The following is a 24,130-nucleotide window of genomic DNA, read 5'->3' as shown; positions in this document are numbered from 1 at the left end:
CTCCAGTACTCTTCCCTGGAAAATCCCATGGATGGAGGAGCCTGGTAGGCTGCAGTCCATGGGGTCGCTAAGAGTCAGACACGACTGAGTGACTTCACTTTCACTTTTCACTTTCGTGCATTGGAGAAGGAAATGGCAACCCACTCCAGTGTTCTTGCCTGGAGAATCCCAGGGACAGGGGAGCCTGGTGGGCTGCTGTCTATGGGGTCGCACAGAGTCGAACACGACTGAAGCAACTTAGCAGCAGCAGCAGAGTTTTTCAGTCTATTCTGCTTATCTCTTAAATGTTATTTCTTATGTGTGCATTCAGGATAAATTCCTTGCTACTAGGTTGTCCAGTTTATTCATTCTGGTGTCTTTCCCAACTAGAGTTTTAGTTCAGTTAATATTTTTTTTCATTTCCAGGGTATCAAGGTTTTTAAAACTGAGGTATAACTGAATATAACATTATGTTTCAGATATACAATATAGTGATTCAATATTTATATATACTGCAAAATGATCACCATAGTAAGTCTAGTTAGCATCCATCACCATACATGGTTAACAAATTTTTTTTTCTTGAGACAAAGACTTTTAAGGCCTACTCTCTGAGCAAGGCTCAAATATACAATACAGTTGTTAGCTATAGTAACCATGCTGTACCTTATATCCTTGTTGTTGTTTAGTTGCTGCGTTGTATCCAACTCTTTTGTGACCCCATGGACTGTAACCCACTACTTTGGCCCACCTCACCCAGCACTGAGTCCAGAATGGTAGAGCTCTCTGCTGATCCTGGGTGCACATCCACCCGCTGACCCAGTAGGCAGCCTGGCCTCTCGCCATTGCTGCAGAGGCAGAGTCCATGTGAATCGTAACCACCAGCAGGTGACAGCAGCAGCTTTCTTGGGTCTCCTTTGGTGAACATTACTCCACCCTGGAGCCTGGCCTTGACTTCTGCCTCAAGACAGAAGGCCCCTCGCTTTGGCCCTGACTCCCCACTTTGTGCTTCTGGTCCAAGAAGATGCTTAGCTTGTTGAGTGTAGCTATGATTTGGAACTTTCTCTTATATTTTATCCATCACTGCCACATATTTGAAGAATTCAAGACAAGGACTTTCAATGTCATCTTTGGCTCTCTGTGATATAACCTTGGTGTTTTACATCCGTGGTAGGAGAATAGCAATTACCCTTCCTGTGTGAAAGCTCTTTGTAAATAATGAAAGCAAGGTGTGGCCATTTTATAATTAATGTAATTGGTATCACATTTTACCACTACTCTATTTCTGGAGTCCAATTTTCCTTTTCGTGGGTGAGCGGCATGGTGAGGAAATGAAGTACCTTAGGTCATAATAGAATTAAATATCCCCACTTTTTTAGTTTTCTACTAAATGTTGTCAGCAGTTCAGGTCACAAATTACACAGTGGTTTCTAGAGGCAAATGGATTGTGGCTTTGTTTTTACTTTTAGACTTGGGTGAAATGGAAAGGAAATTGTGTTTAATTACAGTAGAACTAGCTCAACCATTCACTGGATTTTCCATTTTTTCTTAACTTTATTATTTCTTTTATAACCCAGTGATAGTATCTGAAACACAATTTGCAGTCATATTTAGGTGCTTTAAAAATTTTGTTTAAACTAATCTTGCCCTGGTATTTAAGAGTTTTTAAATTTCATCTCATCATGTAGAAGGCTTGGAGAGTCTCACTGTGAAGATGATGCTTTTTATCAGTTTTGTAAATTATTTTGTTTGTGTCTTTCCCTACCCTACAAAAAAAAAAAAAAAACACCTCAAAATTGTGCACTGTCGGGTATTGAGAACCTGCCAGAGAAGCCCCAGCCTGAGTTTGACCCTGGATACAAAACTTAAAGGTTTCCTTCTCTCCTGTTGCTATAGTCCTGGCAACAGTAAGCTAGAGCCCTGCTTTTCTACTGGCCTTTCTTTTTAATCTTGTCTCCCTCTCTTTCTCCATTCTCTGATCATCCAGAGTCTAAAAATGCTCCCTGCACATTTCCATATCCTAGAAAACAGTGACAGCCACTTAGTAATCAGCCTCCCAAAGTGAAAACAATAGGAAACAACTTCCAACCATGAAAATTCTACACAGAACCACACCTTTAGCATTAACATTAGCATTATTCTGGAGACAGAGAATGCTAGAACTGCAAAGTGACTGTGAGTAAATAGGAAAAAAAAAAAAAATCAACAGGTTCCAGTACTTAGTTTCTTATACTTCTGCCCCATCTCCACTCTGCCACAAAGCTTTTGATGAAGCAAAGCAGACTTAAAAATACTGCAGAGGAGATAGGGAAGACTAGCAAAGGTACCTAAGAGCTTTTTAGAATGGCCACTATAAATATTAAATCCAGCCTAAATTTTATAATACTAGAAAAATGTACAAGAAATGTACAAACAGATCAGAGTATGGAATTTAGCGAAGGGATTTAAAGGGCCAGATGCAATACAGGTGCACCATTTAGAGGCAGACACAATATAAAGGGGGCAGGCATGATTTAAAAGAGACATCACTTAATGGAGCAGTGTTCTAAAAGTATAGCTTCTGGAGGAGAAAAAGCAAAAACAAAAGTACTTTGTAAAAAGAGAATCACACCTCTTTCCTACCGCTGAAACACTGACAGAAAACCCCACTAAAGCTCTGGGCCTTTCCTGGACTGACAGGAAAGGGCATCTTTTAAGATGGGAACCTTATAAAATTTTCCAGTATCATAAAAATGAACAAAAGGAAAGTCAGTAGAAGGAATTTTATAAAATCAGACAATGAAAAAATCCTAAGTATCATCTCAGGAAAATTATCCTCATAAAGCAAAACAAAAGTGTAAGTTCACACTCCAAACAGAATTAAGAATTCTCAAACAAGCATTTGTGAATATGAAAAGCCACTCTAAATCAAATGCAAAATGGACAAAACCCTGGATAAATAAAGAAGGAGTTCATTGAACTCGGGAAAGAAATGAAAGAAAAAGATAACATTACTTCAGAAATGAAAAATTAATTAAAAAGTGCCCAAGTGAAAGTACTGTAATGAAAATTTAATAAGAGGTTTGAAGAAAGATAGGAAAATAACCAAGAAAAGGAAAAATGACATAAAGAAGGATGTTAAAAAGTAGCTGAAGGGGAGGTAGATTTTTACCTCTACCCTCTTGGGTTTTTTTGGCTGTCTTTGAGAATTAAATGTGGATGGTAACTGCAGCCATGAAATTAAAAGACGCTTGCTCCTTGAAAGAAAAACTATGACAAACCTAGACAGCATGTTAAAAAGCAGAGACATGACTTTGCCAACAAAAGTCCATCTAGTCAAAGCTATGGTTTTTCAAGTAGTCATATCTACTTGATATGAGTTGTACTGGATACAACTCATATCTGTACTGTCCAACTCTACTGTACAACTCTACTGGATATGAGAGTTGTACCATAAAGAAGGCTGAGCACTGAAGAATTTATGCTTTTAACCTGTAGTGTTGGAGAAGACTCTTGAGAGTCCCTTGGATTGCAAGGAGACCAAACCAGTCAATCCTAGAGGAAATCAGTCCTGAATATTCATTGAAAAGACTGATGCTGAAGCTGAAGCTCCAGTACTTTGGCTACTTGATGTGAAGAGCTGACTCATTAGAAAAGACCCTGATGCTGGGAAAAATAGAAGGCAGGAGGAGAAGGAGATGACAGAGGACGAGATGGCTGGATGGCATCACTGACTCGATGGACATGAGTTTGAGCAAGGTCTGGGAGATGGTGAAGGACAGGGAAGCCTGGCATGTTACTGTCCATGGGATCGCAAAGAGGCAGACACGACTGAGCGACTGAACAACGATAACAAAGACAGATTATCAGGGGAAAAGTATACAAATTTATATACATTTTACATGGCATAAGAGCCGTCATAAGGAATGAAGATCAAAGAAATGGCAAACTCACATGCTTTAATAGTAGGTTGAACAGAGAGAAGCATTTGTGGAAAAGTAACTAACGACTGAATATGTGGAAAAGCTAAAAGAAGGTAATTATTTTAACTGGGTCTGTTGGCATACAGTTCGTTCAGTCTCAACTTTCTTTGATGATATGTCCCAAAGTTGAATGCTGTAGAGTGATCCCATATGCCCCTAACTAGCTTCCCCCTGATATTAGCGTCTTTTCTCTAACTCTCAAATTATCTGAAGATAAAAAAGTTTTAAAATAATGGGTGTCATACCAAAAAATGAAAATAAAGATATTCTAAAAAGAAAATAAAGATATTCTGTGCAAAGTGGGAGGCTAGACCAGGGCTTATCTTTTGAGCCCTAAGAGAGGGAATGTCTTGGTACCACCTCAGGAAGAGAGGTGTTAGAGGGCAGCCAGACTCCCATCTGAGGGTCCAGGCCAAGAAGTTGTAGGGATGCAATTCAGGAAGTCCTCACATACTGACATGGACTTAGTTTCCAAAATAAATGAACAGTTCATACAACTCATAACAACAACAAAACCCAATCAAGAAAATGAGCAGAAGATCTAAATAGACATTTCCCCAAAGAAGACATACAGATAGCCAATAAGCATATGAAAAGATGATTGACTTCTCTACTTATTAGGGAAATGCAAATCAAGACAACAATGAGTTATTACCTCACACTGGTCAGAACTGGCATCATCAAAAAGTCTACAATTAAATGCTGGAGAGAGTGGAGAAAAGGGAAATTACACTATTGATGGAAATGTAAACTGGCGCAGTCACTACGGCAAACAGTTTGGAGATTCCTTAAAAACTTTTTTTAAATAGAGCTACTGTATGATCCTGCAATCCCACTCCTGGGCTTATATCTGGAGAAAAAGCTAATGAAAAGATACATGCAACTCAGTGTTCATAGCAGCACTATTTACAATAGCCAAGACATGGAAGCAACCTAAATGTCCATCAGCAGATGAATGGACAAAGAAGATGTGGTACATATGTATGATGCACCTATTACTAAATCATAAAAAGAGTGAGATAATGCCATTTGCAGCAACATTAAAGTGAAAGTGAAGTCACTCAGTCGTGTCCGACTCTTTGTGACCCCATGGACTAGCCTACCAGGCTCCTCCGTCCATGGGATTTTCCAAGCAAGAATACTGGAGTGGGTTGCCATTTCCTTCTCCAGGGGATCTTCCCGACCCAGAGACTGAACCCGGGTCTCCTGCATTATAAATTATCATAGAAGATGACTTCACTAAGTGAAGTAAGTCAGACAGGGAACTATATTGAATATCTTTTAAAAAACTATAATGGAAGAAAATATGAAAAAGGATATATATACACACATACATATATATATGTAAAACTGAATCACTTGCTATGAACCAGAAATTAACATAACACTGTAAATTTACTATACATCTATGAAAAATAAAAAATAAATCACACTGATAGTAGGTTACTTTATTACTATGATATGTAAGATAATATATATAAGACTTGAGGTTAAGATGGAAAGTTTTAATATATGCACAATAATTAATTGTTTTTAGTGTGGCCACCATTTATTTCAAAGGTTTGAAATTTCTTGATGGTATAAATTCACAGCTTGAGGGATTGGAGGATGGAGGGAAATGCTAAAGAAGTAAATGTTGGTTATCTTCATCTTAAAGATATCTATTCATTAACAGTAGGGTTCATAGTGTAGATGGTGGTGTTAAGGAACTGGAATCTTAAGAAAATCAGAAATCTTCTTTTTATAGTTACAGAAAGCCCTTTTATAGTCCTTTAATTATAAAAGAAGTTTAGCAAAAAATGGCATTTTCTCAAAAAGCATAAAAGTGATCCTTTCCTCCAAAAAGTCTTAATTCCATGATGCAGCAGACAATTCTAGTTAGTCAGAATTTATTCCATTAGATGGAATCAAGGCCCAGGATTATGCAGGACAAATATGACTATTAAACAGCCATGCCTAAGAACTAAGAAAGTCATTAAGAAAGGGTTCATTGGCTTGTGGGCTAAATGGATATCTTACCTTTACCCAAAGAGAGATTTATTTCTTTGAGCTCTGATTTTTATCACAAACCCAAGCAAGAATCATACTTGACATAGTTTTATTATTTTGGTTGCCATATTGGTTTTTTGGAATCATGTTTGAAGTAATGCAGAAGAGTTGATGAAATAAGACGTTTGTAGTCATATATTTAAAGTTGGAATAGATTTAGTTACTTAAGCCTTTGTTATAATAGTGTTTCCACAAGAAAATCAAATTCACATTACATCACCTAACATACAACTTCCTCCACCTCAAGAACATAATTTACCATATGTAAAAATACTGCTGCTATTTGGATTCCCTTGGATATCTTTATCCAGCATTTGTCTGAGAGAAAAATTGCCTTATGCATAATCTGAAATAATTGAAATAATTGGAAGTATAATGAGAGCCAACATTTAGAAGCTCCCTTGTGCTTCTTTCTGCTCTGCAAAATAAAATTATCACTGAATGTGTTCATGTTTTAAAATTTAAGCAGACTTGGTAGATTAATCTTGTTTTCTAAATGTGCAGAGGTAGTTATATAAGGTGGTTGGTGTCCCTAAAACAGGTGTTAAAAAATCTTTTTAAGCTTCCCGATATATTTGCATATTTATTATGATGAAGTGGTAATTTGCATTATAGAGCTGATTACAGAAATCAGTATCTCATTGAGCTATATTTTTAAAAATTCATATTATTTCTTGTTTCTCTGCTTTTTACGATACATGTAACACCATTAATAATGTTTTTAGACATCCCTGAGAGATTTGTAGACTTGTTTTAGTTTTTATTGTTGATAGCTATTGGCTTAAAAAAGAAAGTCATTCCTGTGTGTGGCTCCCAGGATCCATTTTAGCATCTGGCCAAATGTTGCACTTTTTACATGGATTCCACTCCATTTCTACATTCATGTTTAGAAGTCACAGTGAAAATTAAATGAAAAGTCTGAGAAAGAGATTGGGTAAATACTTTGGCCACCTGATGGGAAGAGCCAACTCACTTGAAAAAACTGATGCTGGGAAAGATTGACAGCAAGCGGAGAAGGGGGCAGCAGAGGGTGAGATGGTTAGATAACATCACTGACTGAAGGGACATGAGTTTGAGCTAACTCAGGAAGATCGTGAAGGACAGGAAAGCCTGGTGTGCTGCAGTCCATGGGTTCACAAAGAGTCAGACACAACGTAGCTACTGAACAACGAAAGCAAGCTGAGATTTCCTTCTTTAGGCTTCATAAAAGACTGGGAAAGTGTTCTGTCTTCTGACCTAGGGAACTAGGGAAGAAGGACCAATAATAAAGAAAGAACTTTCGTAAAAATTGCAAGGATGTTCAAAAGGTGCTGGGCAGGCAGAAAATATGACAGCGCTCCAGGGACATTTTGTTAAAGTAGATTGAGTCATAAAGAAAATATATCCAGATTAAAAGAAAGGTGACTTTATTATTCTTTCTTCAAATCATATATTTTATTTTTTAAAGGAGGCTTTGTTTTCAGACATATCTGTGTCACTTAACCTTATCATTCAAATTTCTGTCCCCATGTGCATAGCAAATCTTGACTTTGGTAGGCCATAAACACAAAACCTAAGCAAATTAAATCTGGGGGGAGAAACTCATTTTCCTTATCCCCAACCTTGTGCTGACTTTTATCATGAGTGTCATCACTAGCTAACCCATTTCTCTACATGGAAAAATGGAAATTACTTTTCTCCTCCATGATGTGGGAACCTGCCAATTTTTCCTTTCTGATATAGGCTAGTCTCCTTTAGACATTGTTCTGATATTTCTGATATGTTTTTCTTTAGTCATCATTCTCTTATCTTACCAATAACCTGAAAATCATGTCCCTAAATTGGATCTCTTTGAAGAAAAAAAAAATGAGAACGTGAGCTCTGAGGCAGAGTGCCATGGTTCAACTGGAAGAAACAAGAATCCTTTAAAAAAAAAAAAAAAGCATTTCTCTCTAATTTTAAAAGAAATATATAGTAACTATTGGATATTTAAAAACAAAAATACCTAAAAAGGAAAAATAAAACTTCCAGAATCGTATCCTTCAGTATTAGCATTTAGTGTATTTCCTTCTGAAGTTTTCTCTACGTGCATGGATGGGAGAGCTCATGGTGTGTGGTGGAAGCTCAAGAGAGAAGGTAGTTGGTTTTACAAAACTAGTATATTTTTCATAATGTTAAATCCTGCTTTCTTCTTTTGTGGATTTAAGTTTCTTGTATCATTTAATAGATGTAGATTATTAAAAAAGGAAAGACTAGAGATCTGTTCAAGACAATTAGAGATACCAAGGGAACATTTCATGCAAAGATGGGTTCGATAAAGGACAGAAATGGTATGGACCTAACAGAAGCAGAAGATATTAAGAAGAGGTGGCAAGAATACACAGAAGAACTGTACAAAAAAGATCTTAATGACCCAGATAACTACAATGGTGTGATCACTCACCAGGAGCCAGACATCCTGGAATGTGAAGTGAAGTGGGCCTTAGAAAGCATCACTATGAACAAAGCTAGTGGAGGTGATGGAATTCCAGTTGAGCTATTTCAAATCCTGACAGATGATGCTGTGAAAGTGCTGCACTCAATATGCCAGCAAATCTGGAAAACTCAGCAGTGGCAACAGGACTGGAAAAGGTCAGTTTTCACTCCAATCCCAAAGAAAGGCAATGACAAAGAATGCTCAAACTACCACACAATTGCACTCATCTCACATGCTAGTAAAGTAATGCTCAAAATTCTCCAAGCCAGGCTTCAGCAATACATGAACCATGAACTTCCAGATGTTCAAGCTGGTTTTAGAAAAGGCAGGGGAACCAGAGATCAAATTGCCAACATGTGCTGGATCATGGAAAAAGCAAGAGAGTTCCAGAAAAACATCTATTTCTGCTTTATTGACTACACCAAAGCCTTTGACTGTGTGGATCACAATAAACTGTGGAAAATTCTGAAAGAGATGGGAATAACAGACCACCTGATCTGCCTCTTGAGAAACCTATATGCAGGTCAGGAAGCAACAGTTAGAACTAGACATGGAACAACAGACTGGTTCCAAATAGGAAAAGGAGTACATCAAGGCTGTATATTGTCACCCTGCTTATTTAACTTATATGCAGAGTACCTCATGAGAAACGCTGGCCTGGAAGAAGCACAAGCTGGAATCAAGATTGCTGGGAGAAATATCAATAACCTCAGATATGCAGATGACACCACCCTTATGGCAGAAAGTGAAGAGGAACTAAAACTCTTGATGAAAGTGAAAGAGGAGAGTGAAAAAGTTGGCTTAAAGCTCAACATTCAGAAAATGAAGATCATGGCATCTGGTCCCATCACTTCATGGGAAATAGATGGGGAAACAGTGGAAATAATGTCAGACTTTATTTGGGGGGGCTCCAAAATCACTGCAGTCACTGCAGATGGTGACTGCAGCCATGAAATTAAAAGACGCTTACTCCTTGAAAGGAAAGTTATGACCAACCTAGATAGCATATTAAAAAGCAGAAATATTACTTTGCCAACAAAGGTCCATCTAGTGTAGACTATGGTTTTCCTGTGATCATGTATGGATGTGAGAGTTGGACTGTGAAGAAAGCTGAGCACCGAAGAATTGATGCTTTTGAACTGTGGTGTTGGAGTAGGCTCTTGAGAGTCTCTTGGACTGCAAGGAGATCCAACCAGTCCATCCTAAAGGAGATCAGTCCTGGGTGTTCTTTGGAAGGACTGATGCTAAAGCTGAAACTCCAATACTTTGGCCACCTAATGCGAAGAGTTGACTCATTGGAAAAGACTCTGATGCTGGGAGGGATTGGGGGCAGGAGGAAAAGGGGACGACAGAGGATGAGATGGCTGGATGGCATCACCGACTCAATGGACATGAGTTTGGGTGAACTCCGGGAGTTGGTGATGGACAGGGAGGCCTGGCGTGGTGCAGTTCATGGGGTCTCAAAGAGTCAGACACGACTGAGCAACTGAACTGAACTGATCATTTGATAACAACAATAGCTAATATTTATTGAGTGTTTACAATATGGTAGTCACTCCTGTAAGCACTTTATACATATTAACTCATTGAATATTTTCTAGAGTCCCTAATATAAGTACTGTCAATGTCTACCTTTGTCACATGAGGAAACAGAATCACAGAAAGATTTTAAGTCACCCAGGTTCACAAAGCTTGTAAATGAGAGGGGTGAGATTCAAACTCAGATCTCACTCTAGAGTCTGTCTGTGGCTTTTCACTTTAGCAGTTGATTTCTGTCACTTTAAAACATGATTTGTAATATCTATATGATATTCAATCATAAATAGTATTGATTTTTCTTCTTTTCCTTTAATGTTATATTTTTGTGAATAGTTTCTGTGGCCATTAGTGTGATTTTCAAACATAATATTTAGTGACTGCATAATGTTCATTTGTATGAATATTTGCATGAAGCCTGAGTCTGTTTCCAGTTTTTAATATGATAAAAACAGAGTCCTTCTCTGGGCCTGGGGTTAAAGCATCTTTGGGGTTATGGTCTCCCCACCATAGCCATGACAAAGGGCCTTGTCTGAGGAGTCTGTGCCAAGGGAACAAAAGATGCTCCACAGTTTACATAGACAAGAGATAATTGTGATAAACCGATTTCTGGAACATCAAGAGAAATTTGATCATTCTGAACCACCTCCAAAGGCAGGCAAAACAAACCTTTTATGGCCTGTGTCCTGGCTTCCCTACCATCCTGCAAAGAGGCAAATGGAACAAATGAGCAGGAAAATCAGAATATAGGCAAAGAAAATATCAGCGTTGCTTTCCCAGCAGAGTGCAGGCAGCTTTGTGACAAAGATAATTCATACAGAGGAGGGTCTTGGCGATGCCCGGCAGTGGAAGGGGCATGTCTTGATCTTTATAAATGTGAAAAGCTGAAGCAGAAAGAGAAGACTCTTATTTGCCCAGATAAACGGAAAACAGGGATCAGGAGGCCTGGCACAAAGGAGTCCTGTTTAATTCTGGGCAGAACTTGGCCTGCTGTTTGATGGGGACTCCAGCTTACCATATTTACAGAAATAATTGAAAAGAATCTCTGAAGTTCTAAGAATAAAGCTCAGGTCCAGATCACACTGAAGTCTTGGACTGAAGACTCAGGAATTGGGTCTTTTTAAAATATGGCCAAAGGATATAATAAATCTCTGGTCCTCTTATAAACTCACTGCAGGGGCAGTCTCAATGCAAGTAAAGCACCACTCGTATTTTTGGGAAGGCGGTGTCCTTTAACCCTAGTGGTAACCTTATCAGGATGTCCACATTGTCTTCTTGAGGGCTAAGAAGGGAGGAGGTGCTGTACTTGTAGCCATTGTCACTGCCTCAAGCTTGCATTGTTGGTTCAGCTGTGTTCAACTCTTTGCGACCCTACGTACTGTAGCCCACCAGGCTCCTCTGTCCATGGGATTCTCCAAGCAAGAATATTGAGGTGGGTTGCCATGCCCTTCTCCAGGGAATCTTCTTGACCCAGGGATTTAACCCATGCCTCATGTCTCCTGCATTGGCAGGAGGGTTCTTTGAGATGGATCTGGCCCTCTTTGTGAACATAACCTCAGGCATAAGCCCACCAAGCCAGATGTCATTAGAGCCAAGAATGGGGAAACCATTCAAGTCAATAACATTGATGCTGACCGAACGATAGTAACTAACATTCTCTATTCTATGATACTCTCAATGCACATCTTCAATCCACAGTTCATCAGAAATGAACTGTGTTCATCAACCTTAGCAAGTGCCATAGACATACCTTTGTTGAATGGTGAGGAGGACAAGTATGACTGGAATCTTACCAGTTCACACTGGTGGTATACCAAACTACTTGAGGCCAGCATTGAACTGGATTACCATGTCTGACGGATGTCTCTATTTGAATGTCATATAAGGCAGGTTACAGATTGTCAGCTAGTTACTGTTAGTAACAGTGGATAGTGTAGGTCTGTAGGGCCGTGTCACACCACAGCTGAATGGGACTCATTCTCAATGGGCTCATTTAATAATGACCAGTAAAGATGAGACCAGTGATAACCATTAAAGATAAGATTCCATATCTTAGGAAAAACATGACCAGGAGGCCAACAAGGACTCTGACAGAGTTCTTAGTTAGGTTCAGTCAAGAACAAGGTTAAGGTTTAATTTAAATACTATAAAATTTCTACAGCCTCACTTAAATCAGGCAGTTAAACTTCAAAATATTTTTGAATGGATGGAAATTTTTTAAAGGAAACAAGTGATGACATTTTTAAAACGTAGAATAAGATGAAATATGTATATCTTAGGTTTACTTTTCCAGTTTATGTGAAGATTCTGTGATTTTAAAAATAAAACTAGTATCCTTCTGGACAAGGAATTTTTTTTTTTTTTTTTTTTTTTAGCAGTTGGTCCTTGTTGTTTATACGTGTGTGTGTGTCTGTATGTATATATATATATATATATATATATTTTTTTTCTTATTTTAATTTTGGCCACACCCAGTGATATATGGGACCTTAGTTCCCATCCAGGGATCAAACCCAGGCCCTCTGTAGTAGAAGGCAGAGTCTTAACCACTGGACCATTGAGGAAGTCCTTGGGCAAGGATTTTTTTTAAACATACTCTATAACCAGTAATTAATTGCTTACAAATTGCCTAGTCACTTTTCAGGTTATACAATAGAATTGAGAAGCAAAATACAGTGTTTAGAATTTGTGCTACTAGAGACTGAACAAACCAAAGTTACTCAGCAGTTTTCAGAAACAAATACAGCTTTTGGAAAAAAAATTAAAATTGTACTATAGGAATGTTCCTTATCTATAAGCCTTAGCTGAATATATAATCATTTTTGAAGTCAAGGGTTATGAATATTTTTAATGTTTTTTATTTTGCTACATTTTACCAAATTACTCTCCAGAAAGTTAATATCAATTTACTTTTCCACCAAAGTATGTTGTTTTATCAGTTAGTAGTTGAAAGCTCTTCAAGAGAAAGGCTGTACCTTTTTTGCTTTTATTACTGTGCATCTTGTCAGGTACAGTGTCTCACTTTATAATAGAAAGTCAGTAAATGTTTTTGAATAAAGAAAGAAATGTGTTTAACAATGGCTGTTTTAAGACTTTTAAGTAGTTTTTTACCCCTCTGGCTTTTCTTTATATGCTGTATTGCATATGCATGTTTCTACTTAAGAAAGAAATTACCCTCTTTTCATTGCTTTACCTATTTTGAATTACCAGGTATGCAGGGAAGGTATAATTAACCTACAAAGAGTATTACAAAGCTTAATTTAAGGGGTTACAAAGAATCCGACATGACTAAGCAACTAGGCACAGTGTGGTACAGTACAACTATTGTTGTGTTGTTTGGTCGCTCAGCTGTGTCCTACTCTTTGCAACCCCATGGACTGCAGCACACCAGGCTTCCCTGTCCTTCACCATCTCCCAGAGCTTGCTCAAACTCATGTCCATCAAGTCAGTGATGCCATACAACCATCTCATCCTCTGTCATCCCCTTCTCCTCCCACCTTAAATCTTTCCCAGCATCAGGGTCTTATCTAATGAATCAGCTCTTTATATTAGGTGGCCAAAGTATTGGAATTTCAGCTTCAACATCAGTCCTTCCAATGAATATTCAGGATTGATTTCCTTTAGGATTGACTAGTTGGATCTCCTTTCAGTCCAAAGGACTCTAAAGAATCATCTCCAACAACACAATTCGAAAGCATTTCTTTGGTGCTCAGCCTTCTTTATAGTCCAACTCTCACATCCATACATGACTACTGGAAAAACCATAGCTTTGACTATATGGACCTTTGTCAGCAAAGTGATGTTTCTGCTTTTTAATACGTTGTCTAGGTTTGTCATAGCTCGTCTTCCAAAGAGCAAGTGTCTTTGAATTTCATGGCTGCAGTCAATATTTGGAGTGATTTTGGAGCCCAAGAAAAATAGTCTGTCGCTGTTTCCACTGTTTCCTCATCTGTATGCCATGAAATGATGGGACTGGATGCCTTGATCTTAGTTTTTGGAATGCTGAGTTTTAAGCCAGCTTTTTCACTCTCCTCTTTCACCTTCATCAAGAGGCTCTTTATTTCCTCTTCACTTTCTGCCATAAGGGTGGTGTCATTTGTATATCTGAGGTTATTGGTATTTCTCCCATCAGTCTTGATTCCAGCTTGTGGTTCATCCAGCCCTGCATTTCACATAATGTACTCTGCATATAAGTTAAATAAGTATGAACTGAAAGTCACTCAGTCATGTCTGACTCTTTGCAACCCCATGGACTGTACAGTCCTTGCAATTCTCTAGGCCAGAATACTGGAGTGGGTAGCCAAGGGATCCAGGGCATTATCCCACCCCAGGGATCGAACCCTGATCTGCACTGCAGACAGATTCTTTACCATCTGAGCAACCAGGGAAGCCCAAGTTAAAGAAACAGGGTGACAATAGACAACCTTGATGCACTTCTTTCCCAGTTTTGAACCATTCTATTGTTCCATGTTCAGTTCTAACTGTTTTCTTGACTTGCATACAGGTTTCTCAGGAGGCAGGTAAGGTAGTCTGGTATTGCCATCTCTAAGAATTTTCCACAGTTTGTTGTGATCCACATAGTCAGTGTCTTTAATGTAGTCAGTGAAGCAGAAGTAAATTTTTTTTGAAATTCTCTTGCTTTTTCTATGACCCACTGGATGTTGGCTGTTTGATTTCTGGCTCCTCTGCCTTTTCTAAGTCCAGCTTATACGCCTGGCAGTTCTTGGTTCATGTACCATTGAAGCTTAGCTTGGAGGATTTTGAGCATGACCTTGCTAGCTAGTACAACTATTATTTCTTCTTAATCACTAGTTAACCACTTCAGTGATGTCCCATCTTGTGTTTTGCCTTCTCCATTATATTTCTGATGTCAATTTTTATATTTTTTGTTTTCAGAAATACTGTTAGGTTCTTCAGATCTACCTATAAGTTTTGAAAGTCTCATGTTCCCTGGGCATACATTTGATACTTGTTTTATTTCTTTATACATACTTATTATCTATTTGTCCATAATTAAAATCCCTTCCGCTCTGTGGATCTGATTCTATGCCTTGTTCCTGCTAAGCTGCTCACGTATAGGATAACTGTGCCGGCAAGCTCATGCTCTCCTTGAAACCTCATCTGTGGGAGTTCTTCGAGGCCTGGGTGGAAGGTATGATCCTGCAGAGAGGATTATTTGTGAGGCTCCATAAACATGGTGAATTCTAATTCCAAACGTGCACTAGTGTTGACCTGGGATTAGGAATTATCAGGGGTGCCTTTCCCCTGCTCCCCATGCCAGGCTCTGAGTCAAGACCAAGGCAGGCAAGCAGGCTCACCCACTGTCTGCTTCTAGAACATGGGTTTTTTGTTTCCCCAAGTTGTTCATTGCAAGGGAGAGGCAGGGATTCTGACCCAGCCTCCTATTTTGCAGGGCCCCAGGCTTTTCCTCTGACTACCAAAATCCCACAAGCTAAAGCTCATACTCTAGACCTTCAAAATGGGAAGAGGCCTTAGGGAAACTCTTTCTTCAGCCCTGGCTTACTAGGAGGCACCGGATTCTTTTCCCGCCAGGGGATTCAGTTCTTCTTCTAACAGTTAAACTATGGGCTTTAATTTTTTTTTTTTTAATGTTTATTCAGCATATTTAGTCTTTTATACTGAGAGGACTTCTTCTGACATCAGGTCTACAGTATTGGAATTAGATCTTTTGTTTTCTTAAAAGAGAGATCTTTCTAAGGTCTTTCTGACCTACACTCATAGGTCAGTTTAATTTTCTAGGTCACAACCAAGAGCAGAGAAATATGTTAAAAGTAGCAGTAGATACCATTTTGAGTATGGAAGAATGCAGTGAGCTCTATGCCAAGTGTTATACAGGGCTGATTTTATTTAATCAACTATTACCATCACTATTCTGTGAGAGAAGTACTGTCATTCATGTGGCAAAGATGACACCTAAGCTTAGCAAGTTTCTTATGAATTGCCCAGGACCACAGAACTAATTGAAGGCAGGAGGAGAAGGGGATGACTGAGGATGAGATGGTGATGGCATCGCTGAGTCAATGCACATGAGTTTGAGCAAGCTTCGGGAATTGGTCATGGACAGGGGAGCTTGGCATGCTGCAGTCCGTGGGGTCACAAAGAGTTGGACACAACTGAGTGACTGAACTGAACAGGACTAATGGGCTTCCCCAGTGGCTCCGTGGTAAAGAATCCACCTGCAATGCAGAAGATTCAGAAACCCAGGTTTGATCCCTGGGTTAGGAAGATCCTCTGGAGGAGGAAATGGCAACCCATTCCAGTATTCTTGCCCAGAAAATCCCATGGACAGAGGAGCCTGGCGGGCTATAGACCATGGGGTCACAAATGAGTTGGACACGACTGAGCAACTAAACGACAACAAACATAACTAATAAGAAATTTATAATCTTGACCTTGGATCATCATGAAAAGGTTAAATTATGCCTGATGAAATCTTTTTAGACTTGGTACATTGCTATTTTTAAAGGCATCAAAATGTGTAATATATCTTAAATTTCCATTTAAATTGTGTTATTATAGATCAGCATGCTGTTACCCTATTAAAAAGATAAGCATATCAAAGGAGTAGTGAAGGCAATTTAACTTCCTTTCTTTACTACTTTGCCTCCTCAGAGAAAAATTACTCCTAGAATACTTCCCAAGGATTTTCTGAATATCAAATCCCAAAGCGCATTTATTAGCCTGGATGGGAAGGGAAACTTTGGTCACAGATTTTAGAGATTAATTGTGGATCCCTTTTGGTCCATAATTCATCCCAAAACACTTTTCTCCCACAACTTTATAGCCAACTGTGTGGTATTTGGTTATAGTGTTAATATATAGTAATTCTCTTTATGAAAATGTGTTTTTTTAATTTATATACTTTTTTTTCCCCAATTGAGCCTTAATGTTAGAAATCAGACTTGGAAAATGACTTTTCTTAGTAATTTCATATGGTGTTGTTTGAAGTCCTGTCTTCTCAGGTTGCTGCTGCTGCTGCTAAGTCACTTCAGTCGTGTCCGACTCTGTGCGACCCCCATAGACGGCAGCCCACTAGGCTCTGCCGTCCCTGGGATTCTCCAGGTAAGAACACTGGAGTGGGTTGCCATTGCCTTCTCCATTGTGTGAAAGTGAAAAGTGAAAGTGAAGTCGCTCAGTCATGTCCGACTTGTAGAGACCCCATGGACTGCAGCCTACCAGGCTCCTCCATCCATGGGATTTTCTAGGCAAGAGTGCTGGAGTGGCTTGCCATTGCCTTCTCCGCTTCTCAGGTTAGTGAATGTTTATATTGAACCTTCTTGTGTGTGTGTGACATTGTTTCCTGTTTGGCAGTTTGGGGGTAGATGTTGAAATTGCCATGTCTGTGTTTTTCTCAAGCAAGTTTTCTCTCTCCTAGTCAGCCAGTTGTTTCTCCAAAGTAACCAGTCTTTATCAGTCCAGGAAAATGAAGAAAAAGGTTTCTGGGAAGACACTCTGTCCAAATCCAGAAAAATGGTTTCCCTAGGGTTTTGACTTCCTCTGTGCCAGGCTAGTCATTGAGATCCATGCTGCTGCCTCTGGGACCTCCACTGATGACCTTGACCTTGTAGTCATCTGCCCTCCCAGGTCAGGTTACTTTTATGGCCAGAAACTATAAAAAGAGCAGGAGTTGCCACCACTTTGGAACTTAACCCACCCCTCCCCTGACTTTCATCTCAGGAATTCTGTTTTTTCCTTGTGGGGCCGCCAACTTCCCTAGCCTTGGAAGCTCTTGCCTCAAGAGTAAGGAAGGCCAGGAGTTATGCTCATTAGGGTCTTTTCTGCACCTTCTATGCATGAGGTAAGGCCAGGACAGCAAAAGCCATCTTATAAGTTCTTTTATGAATGAATCCGTAGTAGCAAATAAAGACAGTGCACTGGTTTGTATCTCATTATACCGTAGTCCAGGAGATAGTGGAGGACAAAGGAGCCTGGCGTGCTGCAGTCCGTGGAGTTGCAGAGAGTAGGGCATGACTTAGCAACTGAATAACAATACCAAACCTTATGCTTCTGTGGTACTTTATCTAAGCTAAACTCGGAATCTGTTATGGAAAATGCTTTGGTATTCTTTTGAACTTTTTCATCAAGTAAACTCAGGTGTGTTTCTTAATGCCTGATAGCATCATTTTCTCATTTGTAAAGTGACTTTTAAAAACCTCATAATAGTTATGTCATACATGTAAACAGCAAAAAAAGCTCAGATTTGTGAAGGGCTTGTGTGACAGCAAGCTTCAGTAGAGAAAAGATTTTGGCTTACCCTTTATTTCCCTGATAGAAGGGTAAATTTGTCTTGTCCCTTCAGAAACTAAATGATGACTCGAAGAGAGATATAAAACTGCAGCAAAAACTCAGTCATTACCTTAGTTTTCTTCCTGGCATTCACTGCTGTCTGTGCACTGGTCCCGCCTCCTCACTTTCTCCTCTTTTCCTTTTTCTTTCTTCCCGTTAGAGCCTCTGTGATCTCTCGAGAGAAGGTGGACATTCATTTTCTTTATAAGAATGTATTCCTTTCAATGCTAGGAAAAAGCATTAGAAAAAAAAATTCTCATTTTGTACTGTCATTTTGTTCCACGTCCTTTAGAAAAGGAGGAGAAAGCAAGATTTTTGAGGCAGAATCTTAGCTTTTCTCTTGGTCTCTAAGCGCCCCCTGTATCACTTCTCTACAGTCATCAGTGTTAGTTTTCAGGATCAGTGGGTAGAAACCAGATTTTAATAACTTCCGTGTCTGAGGTTGGCATGGAGGTGGGACAACTGAACATGCACAGGTGTTACCTGTAACTCCCCCAATTGGTTGTCGCATCCAGATATGAGCATACCTTCAGCTAACTTTCTCCAAGCAACAGATGGTACCTGTGTAAGTGCCCTTTCCATATGCTGGGGGTAGATCCCATTGTATTTGTTTTTCCTGTTTTAAAGTTATACTTGCAGTGTGTGCAGATGATATGTGTTTATAGTCATTTTCTTAAAACAGTACCATAAAATCTTTATCTGACTTGTATCTTCTTTTACTCGCCAACATCATTTTATCCACCCCAATACTTATATATCTCCCATTCAAGTCAGTGTTCCATACATGGGAGCTAAATAAAATACTAAGTAATTTACCAGTTATTAATATATTCTGAATGTGCCAGCACTCTATATGAGTTTATGGAAACAAAATGTATGCCCCATGGTCTTCTTTGTTGTCATCTTAAAGATGCTCTAGTAATATTCTTTAAGGTGTATTAATGTGAGGAGTAGAAAATTATTACATACTTAGATATTAGTAAACTTTCTACAGAAATGTCTGAATACTTTATGAACTTTGCTATATTTCATAATTAAATAAGACATCAAATACTAGATATTTAACGCGCAGAGTCTCGGAAATGATAGGTTCAGTAATCGATCCTTTTTTAAGCGTGGACTCAGAAATCAGACAGGTGTGGTATGAAAGCTAAGCCCTTCTACATGCTGACTGTAAGACCCCTCTGAGCGTCTGTTTGTTCATCTGTATATTAATAGTATTAGTTACTTTATGAGAATTGTAATTATAAAGTCAAAGAGTATATGACAGGTGCTTAGAGAAAGATAAATGCTAAGTAAGTGGTTCTTTTCTTTTATCCCTGTGATTATTCCCTCTATTTCTAATTTTGATCATCAACTTCTATTACTCTTGGAGACCTGGTCCCTAGTCTCTGCTGTCTATATACTACTCTAGTTCAACAAGCTATGTTATAAACCTGATATTAGGATCTATAAAGGATCCCAAAAAAGACTAAAATTAACTCCTGTGCTTTTATCACTTCCTGCTCAGGCTGCCATTGCCTACTATGACTGTAACTGCTGAAGTGTAGTTCCAAAGTTTCCAATGAGATCATAAATTCCTTGAAAACGGGAACATCACCTTATATAATTCACAGTGTCCAGAACATTGCTGCATGTCGGCCCAACTATTCAAGGAGAGAATAGCTTTAAAAATTCTAATTCCAGGGGACAGACCATATGGACAAGTAGAAATGGTTAGACTTGTGGAGAACTGAAGAGAGAGAGAGTGAACCAGCTGATTGCTGAGTACCTCTTCAACCCTGGGCTCTGTCAGCCTTCATTACCATGTGAAGTCAGAAGGTAAAAGCAGAGAAGAGAGATAGCAAACTTCAAATATAAAAACATCTTTTGGGGTGATCATTTTTCAGTACAATACTTATTTTTGAAGTGATGCATTTGCACTTGTGTCTGTGTGTATGTGTGTGAGCATGTGCACGCACTCAGTTGTGTCTGACTCTGCAGCCCCATGGATGTATCTCACCAGGTACTTGTTTTTAAAATCGTCTAATTGTACTTGAATTTCGTACAAACCCACTCAGGCCCAGACAGTGATCCTGATGTTTATAACTGAATCTGTAAGAGTGATTGCTTACCAAAAATATTCCTGCTAGCTGCTGCTAAGGTTTTAGCTTTTTTTTATGTGATCTCTTATAATCTACTTTTGCCATATTATAGCTTTAGGTTAATGCAACAGAAACCACATTATTTAGGCTCGTATCTTAGGGGCACAGAGTTCTAATTTGGGGTGAAAATGACCAAATATATTGCTTTCTAAGCTTTATTGCATTTTGCTAGTTCTCATTTTTTTCTCCATCTCAAGTTATCAAACATTACAAAAAGGTTAAATGTCTTATTTATAAATATATGCCCTCACATCTTTATTGCCTGAGAAAAAAGGAGGGGAGAGTATTTTTGGGGTGATTTTTAAAGAAAAAAATGTGGGCAACCCCTGGGGGTTTCTGATACATCTGTAAGCAGCACCTAGACCTCTGGGACGAAGATGAGCCTGTGAGATGCCAGGCAAACAGAAAAGATAATTTCCATTATCCTCTCAGAATGAGAAAGAATGGGCTCGGGCTCTTTTTTCCATGGCCACTTCCAATGCCTGGTCCTTATTTTCTTGCCACCAGCAGGCAAACATGAAGATGTTGAGAAGGCACGATGTATCTGTCATTTTGATTGTTAAACATGAAAGTAATAGAATGGCAACAGAGACAGTCAGGTGCAAGAGGGCTCTTGGCAGAATGCTATAAATTATTATTATTATTATTTCAATGAACAGTTTCACACCTTTGTTGAGATTTTACAGGGTATATTCTAATGGTAGTTTCAGCCTCACTGCTCTCAGCAGCAGAAGCCTTTCCTTCGGCAAACTAAGCAGACCACAGATTTCAAAAGCAGGTAGAAAGTAAAGCCATACTGCCTGAAGCCAAGTTAGAGGGTGAAGTCCACTCTGCGGGCCAGCTCCTCGCGCACCCTCCTCGTCTGCCCTGGTGTTTCCGACCTGCAGCCCTACCTGCAGAGCATGGAAACCCTGGGCTTGCCGTTCCTATCTCTGGCCCAGTCTACTCACTTAACTTTGTTTTGCTCACTGGCACCTTTGGGAGTATGTTAAAGTTTTGGATCCTATCCCTAGAAAAATGTCTATCCACTTAGAATTCTGTCTGCAATGTCAGGGCATAGACTGCTCCACCACCACCATGGAACACATAAAGTAAAACCCACCAGTCCAGACCCATTTATTCAGACTGCATCTTTTTCATGGTACACGAAGACCATGGCAGGAGACAAATGGAGACAAAATATGATAACCTCAACCACCTAAACATACTACACCCAAATCATTTAAGATTCTTTTTGGAATGAAACTGTAAGAGACGTAAAGTCTGGTTGTAGGTCTGTAGGCATGAGCTGGGTTGCATTTAAGACTTCTCTGGGCCTCAATTTCTCTAAAAAGATGGGATTAGACTGAATGTTTTTTGAGATCTTTTCCAGCTCTACAATACTCTCCAGTATTCTACAATTCAGTGAGCCAAATTGAGGTGAACAATGAAATCAATAATCCTCTCTGCAGCCAAGCATCAGTTCCTTTTGTTAAGTTTGGATTATTAAGTCTCGTTTTTTTTAGTCCAGTTATCTGTGTCCTTCTTTTCCTCTTCCATCATCTCCATCCACAAGCAAAAAGAAAATTGATTTTTATTTTCTTCCTTTTGTTTGACTTGTTTAAAGTGGTCAGCTATTTCCCCGAGTTAAGCTATCTCTAAATAAGTTTGGGCTCGATAGAAGGAAATATCATTGTGACAGGGAAGGATCACTGACAGGGTGCTGATGTAGAGGCTCATTCATGGAGGTAATGAATAATTGGGGTACATAAGCGAAGGAAGTAGGCACACAACTCAGAGAAGAGGGGGGAGGCTAGGACCGAGGGATGCACTACGATTTTCAACCCAGGTCTCCTCTACCTCCTTGAAATTAGTCTTGCCATTCTCTTTCTGAGAAAAAAAAAAAAAGAATGCCTGATTTGGATCAGTCCTATCTCCCAGGCTGTAAACTCCAGTCATGATAATGATGCTGCTAAAATTAGAATTTATGGTGCATTGACTTGGCATCAGGCACGGTAAAAGAAACCCTGTCAATTGGATCTCATTCAGTCCTAAGAACCACTCTTTGGGAAATGCTAGTCCTGCTTTTCACAGGAGGAAACTGAGGCTCAGAGAGGCCAAGTGAAAGCCAAATGAGCCTCATATCACAGAGCAAGAATCCTGGGCTGTTTTTTTTTTCTCCCGATGTAGCCCAAGCCCACTGGGCTGCCAGTTAATAACTAGCAAACAGTTGTGGATTTTACAGAGTGCTGTAAAACCACATCTGCCTTAGTGAATCTGCCTGCAGGCAGGTTTATTATTACTGCACCGCCTCATTTTCTGCAAGTAAATACAATTTGTGAGATAATTTTTGAAGTGAGAGCCTCGCCTAGAATAGAGGATAATTATTGACGTGTTTTTCAGGATAAAAAGGATTGCTTTTTCTTTTTTTTTCTTTTGGTTTTCTTTTAATTCATCACCCTGCCTGACACATTGGAGGAACCCAGTGAATATAGGGAGCAGAGACTAAGTGGATGCATGCATGGAGGAAAAGCAGGTCATTCTCCAAAGTTTAAATGAGCTGATTTTTCAGTAGCGAAACCAGAAGGCAAAACTTTGGCATTCCACACCAGTATGGCTTTATTGTCTGTATTGCAGGAACAAAATATCACATAACTTTGCACATAACTCTCTAAAGCTCTTGATAGGTTTTTTTTATATTCCATTTCCTAAATCCCTTTGTGCAGTTACAAGTAAAGTATTGTACCACTTTCGCTGGAAAAAGGACTAATTTCACATTGTAATGATTGCACCTGCTCTGTAACAAAACCTTGATGTTTTTTTAAAAAGCCATTTTCCAACTTAATAGCTCAAGGAAGAAGATTGTCCCTAGGGGAACTGGGACATAACTTTACAATTTACTCATTGTACAACTGTCCTTCAGTGCTGAAATGGGAGAGAAATAAGGATGAATGTGGAAGGAAAAAGCACAGAATAACTGACTAAGCTCGAAGGTCATTAATGACACTGAGAGGGGTAAAAATGATAAAGCGGACACAGAAAATCGTATTCTGTGAAAAATGAAATAGGATTGCTCTGAGCTGAAAAAAAGTAAGGGAGAAAAAAAGGACAGTGGAAAGCTTTTTAGTGTGTCGGGGGTGGGAGGAAAGGGAGGACGGACTGCACTAAATGAGGATCTCTGAACTGGAGCCAGGGGACGGGTCCTAGCCCTTACCAGAACTTCAGAGCACATCCCTTTAAAAGTAGGTAAAAAACTAGTGAATATAACAAAAACAAATGGACTCACAGATACAGGGAACAAACTAGTGGTTACCAGTGGAGAGAGGGAAGAGGGAGTGGCATTTAGAGGTAGGGGATTAAGCATGCATGCTCAGTCATGTCCATCTCTTTGCAACCCCATGGACTGTAGCCTGTCAGGCTCCTCTGTTCATGGGATTCTCTAGGCAAGAACACTGGAGTGGGTTGCCATTTTCTTCTCCAAGGGGATTAAGAGGTTCAAACTATTCCATATAAAATTAGCTACAAGGATATGTTATAAACCCAAGGAATATAGCTAGTATTTTATATTACCTGTAAATGGGGTATAACCTTTAAAAATTGTGAATCACTGTATTGTATACCTACAGCTTACATTCTATTGTACATCACCTATACTTCAATTAAAAAAATAAAAGTAGGTCTGAAAGGACACAAATTAGGAGAGAAGCCTGGTGTCCTGG

The 24,130-nt window shown here is 39.2% G+C and overlaps 1 protein-coding gene across 10 annotated transcripts in view; it reads left to right on the top strand.

The window, feature by feature from the left end:
* UBE3D (ubiquitin protein ligase E3D) overlaps positions 1-24,130 on the top strand; it is a 166,566-nt gene that overhangs the window by 115,677 nt on the left and 26,759 nt on the right. For 3 of the 10 annotated variants that reach the window (XM_086316955.1, XM_086316953.1, XM_086316950.1), the window contains one exon: positions 16,965-17,064. The exons of 4 other annotated variants lie outside the window; for them this stretch is intronic. In XM_086316955.1, coding sequence (XP_086173081.1) covers positions 16,965-17,064 — 100 coding nt within the window. Of the gene's footprint in view, positions 1-16,950; positions 17,065-24,130 lie in introns of all 10 variants that reach the window. 3 more of the 10 variants (XM_086316957.1, XM_086316956.1, XM_086316951.1) reach the window with 1 other exon arrangement.

The sequence above is a fragment of the Bos grunniens genome, chromosome 9 (genome assembly GCF_055505025.1).
Source record: "Bos grunniens cultivar Pamir isolate PY7600 chromosome 9, Bosgru_T2T1.0, whole genome shotgun sequence".
NCBI classification, from domain to species: Eukaryota; Metazoa; Chordata; class Mammalia; order Artiodactyla; family Bovidae; genus Bos; species Bos grunniens.
The sequence above is the reverse complement of the archived record's forward strand: the minus strand, read 5'-3'. Positions and strand labels throughout refer to the sequence as shown.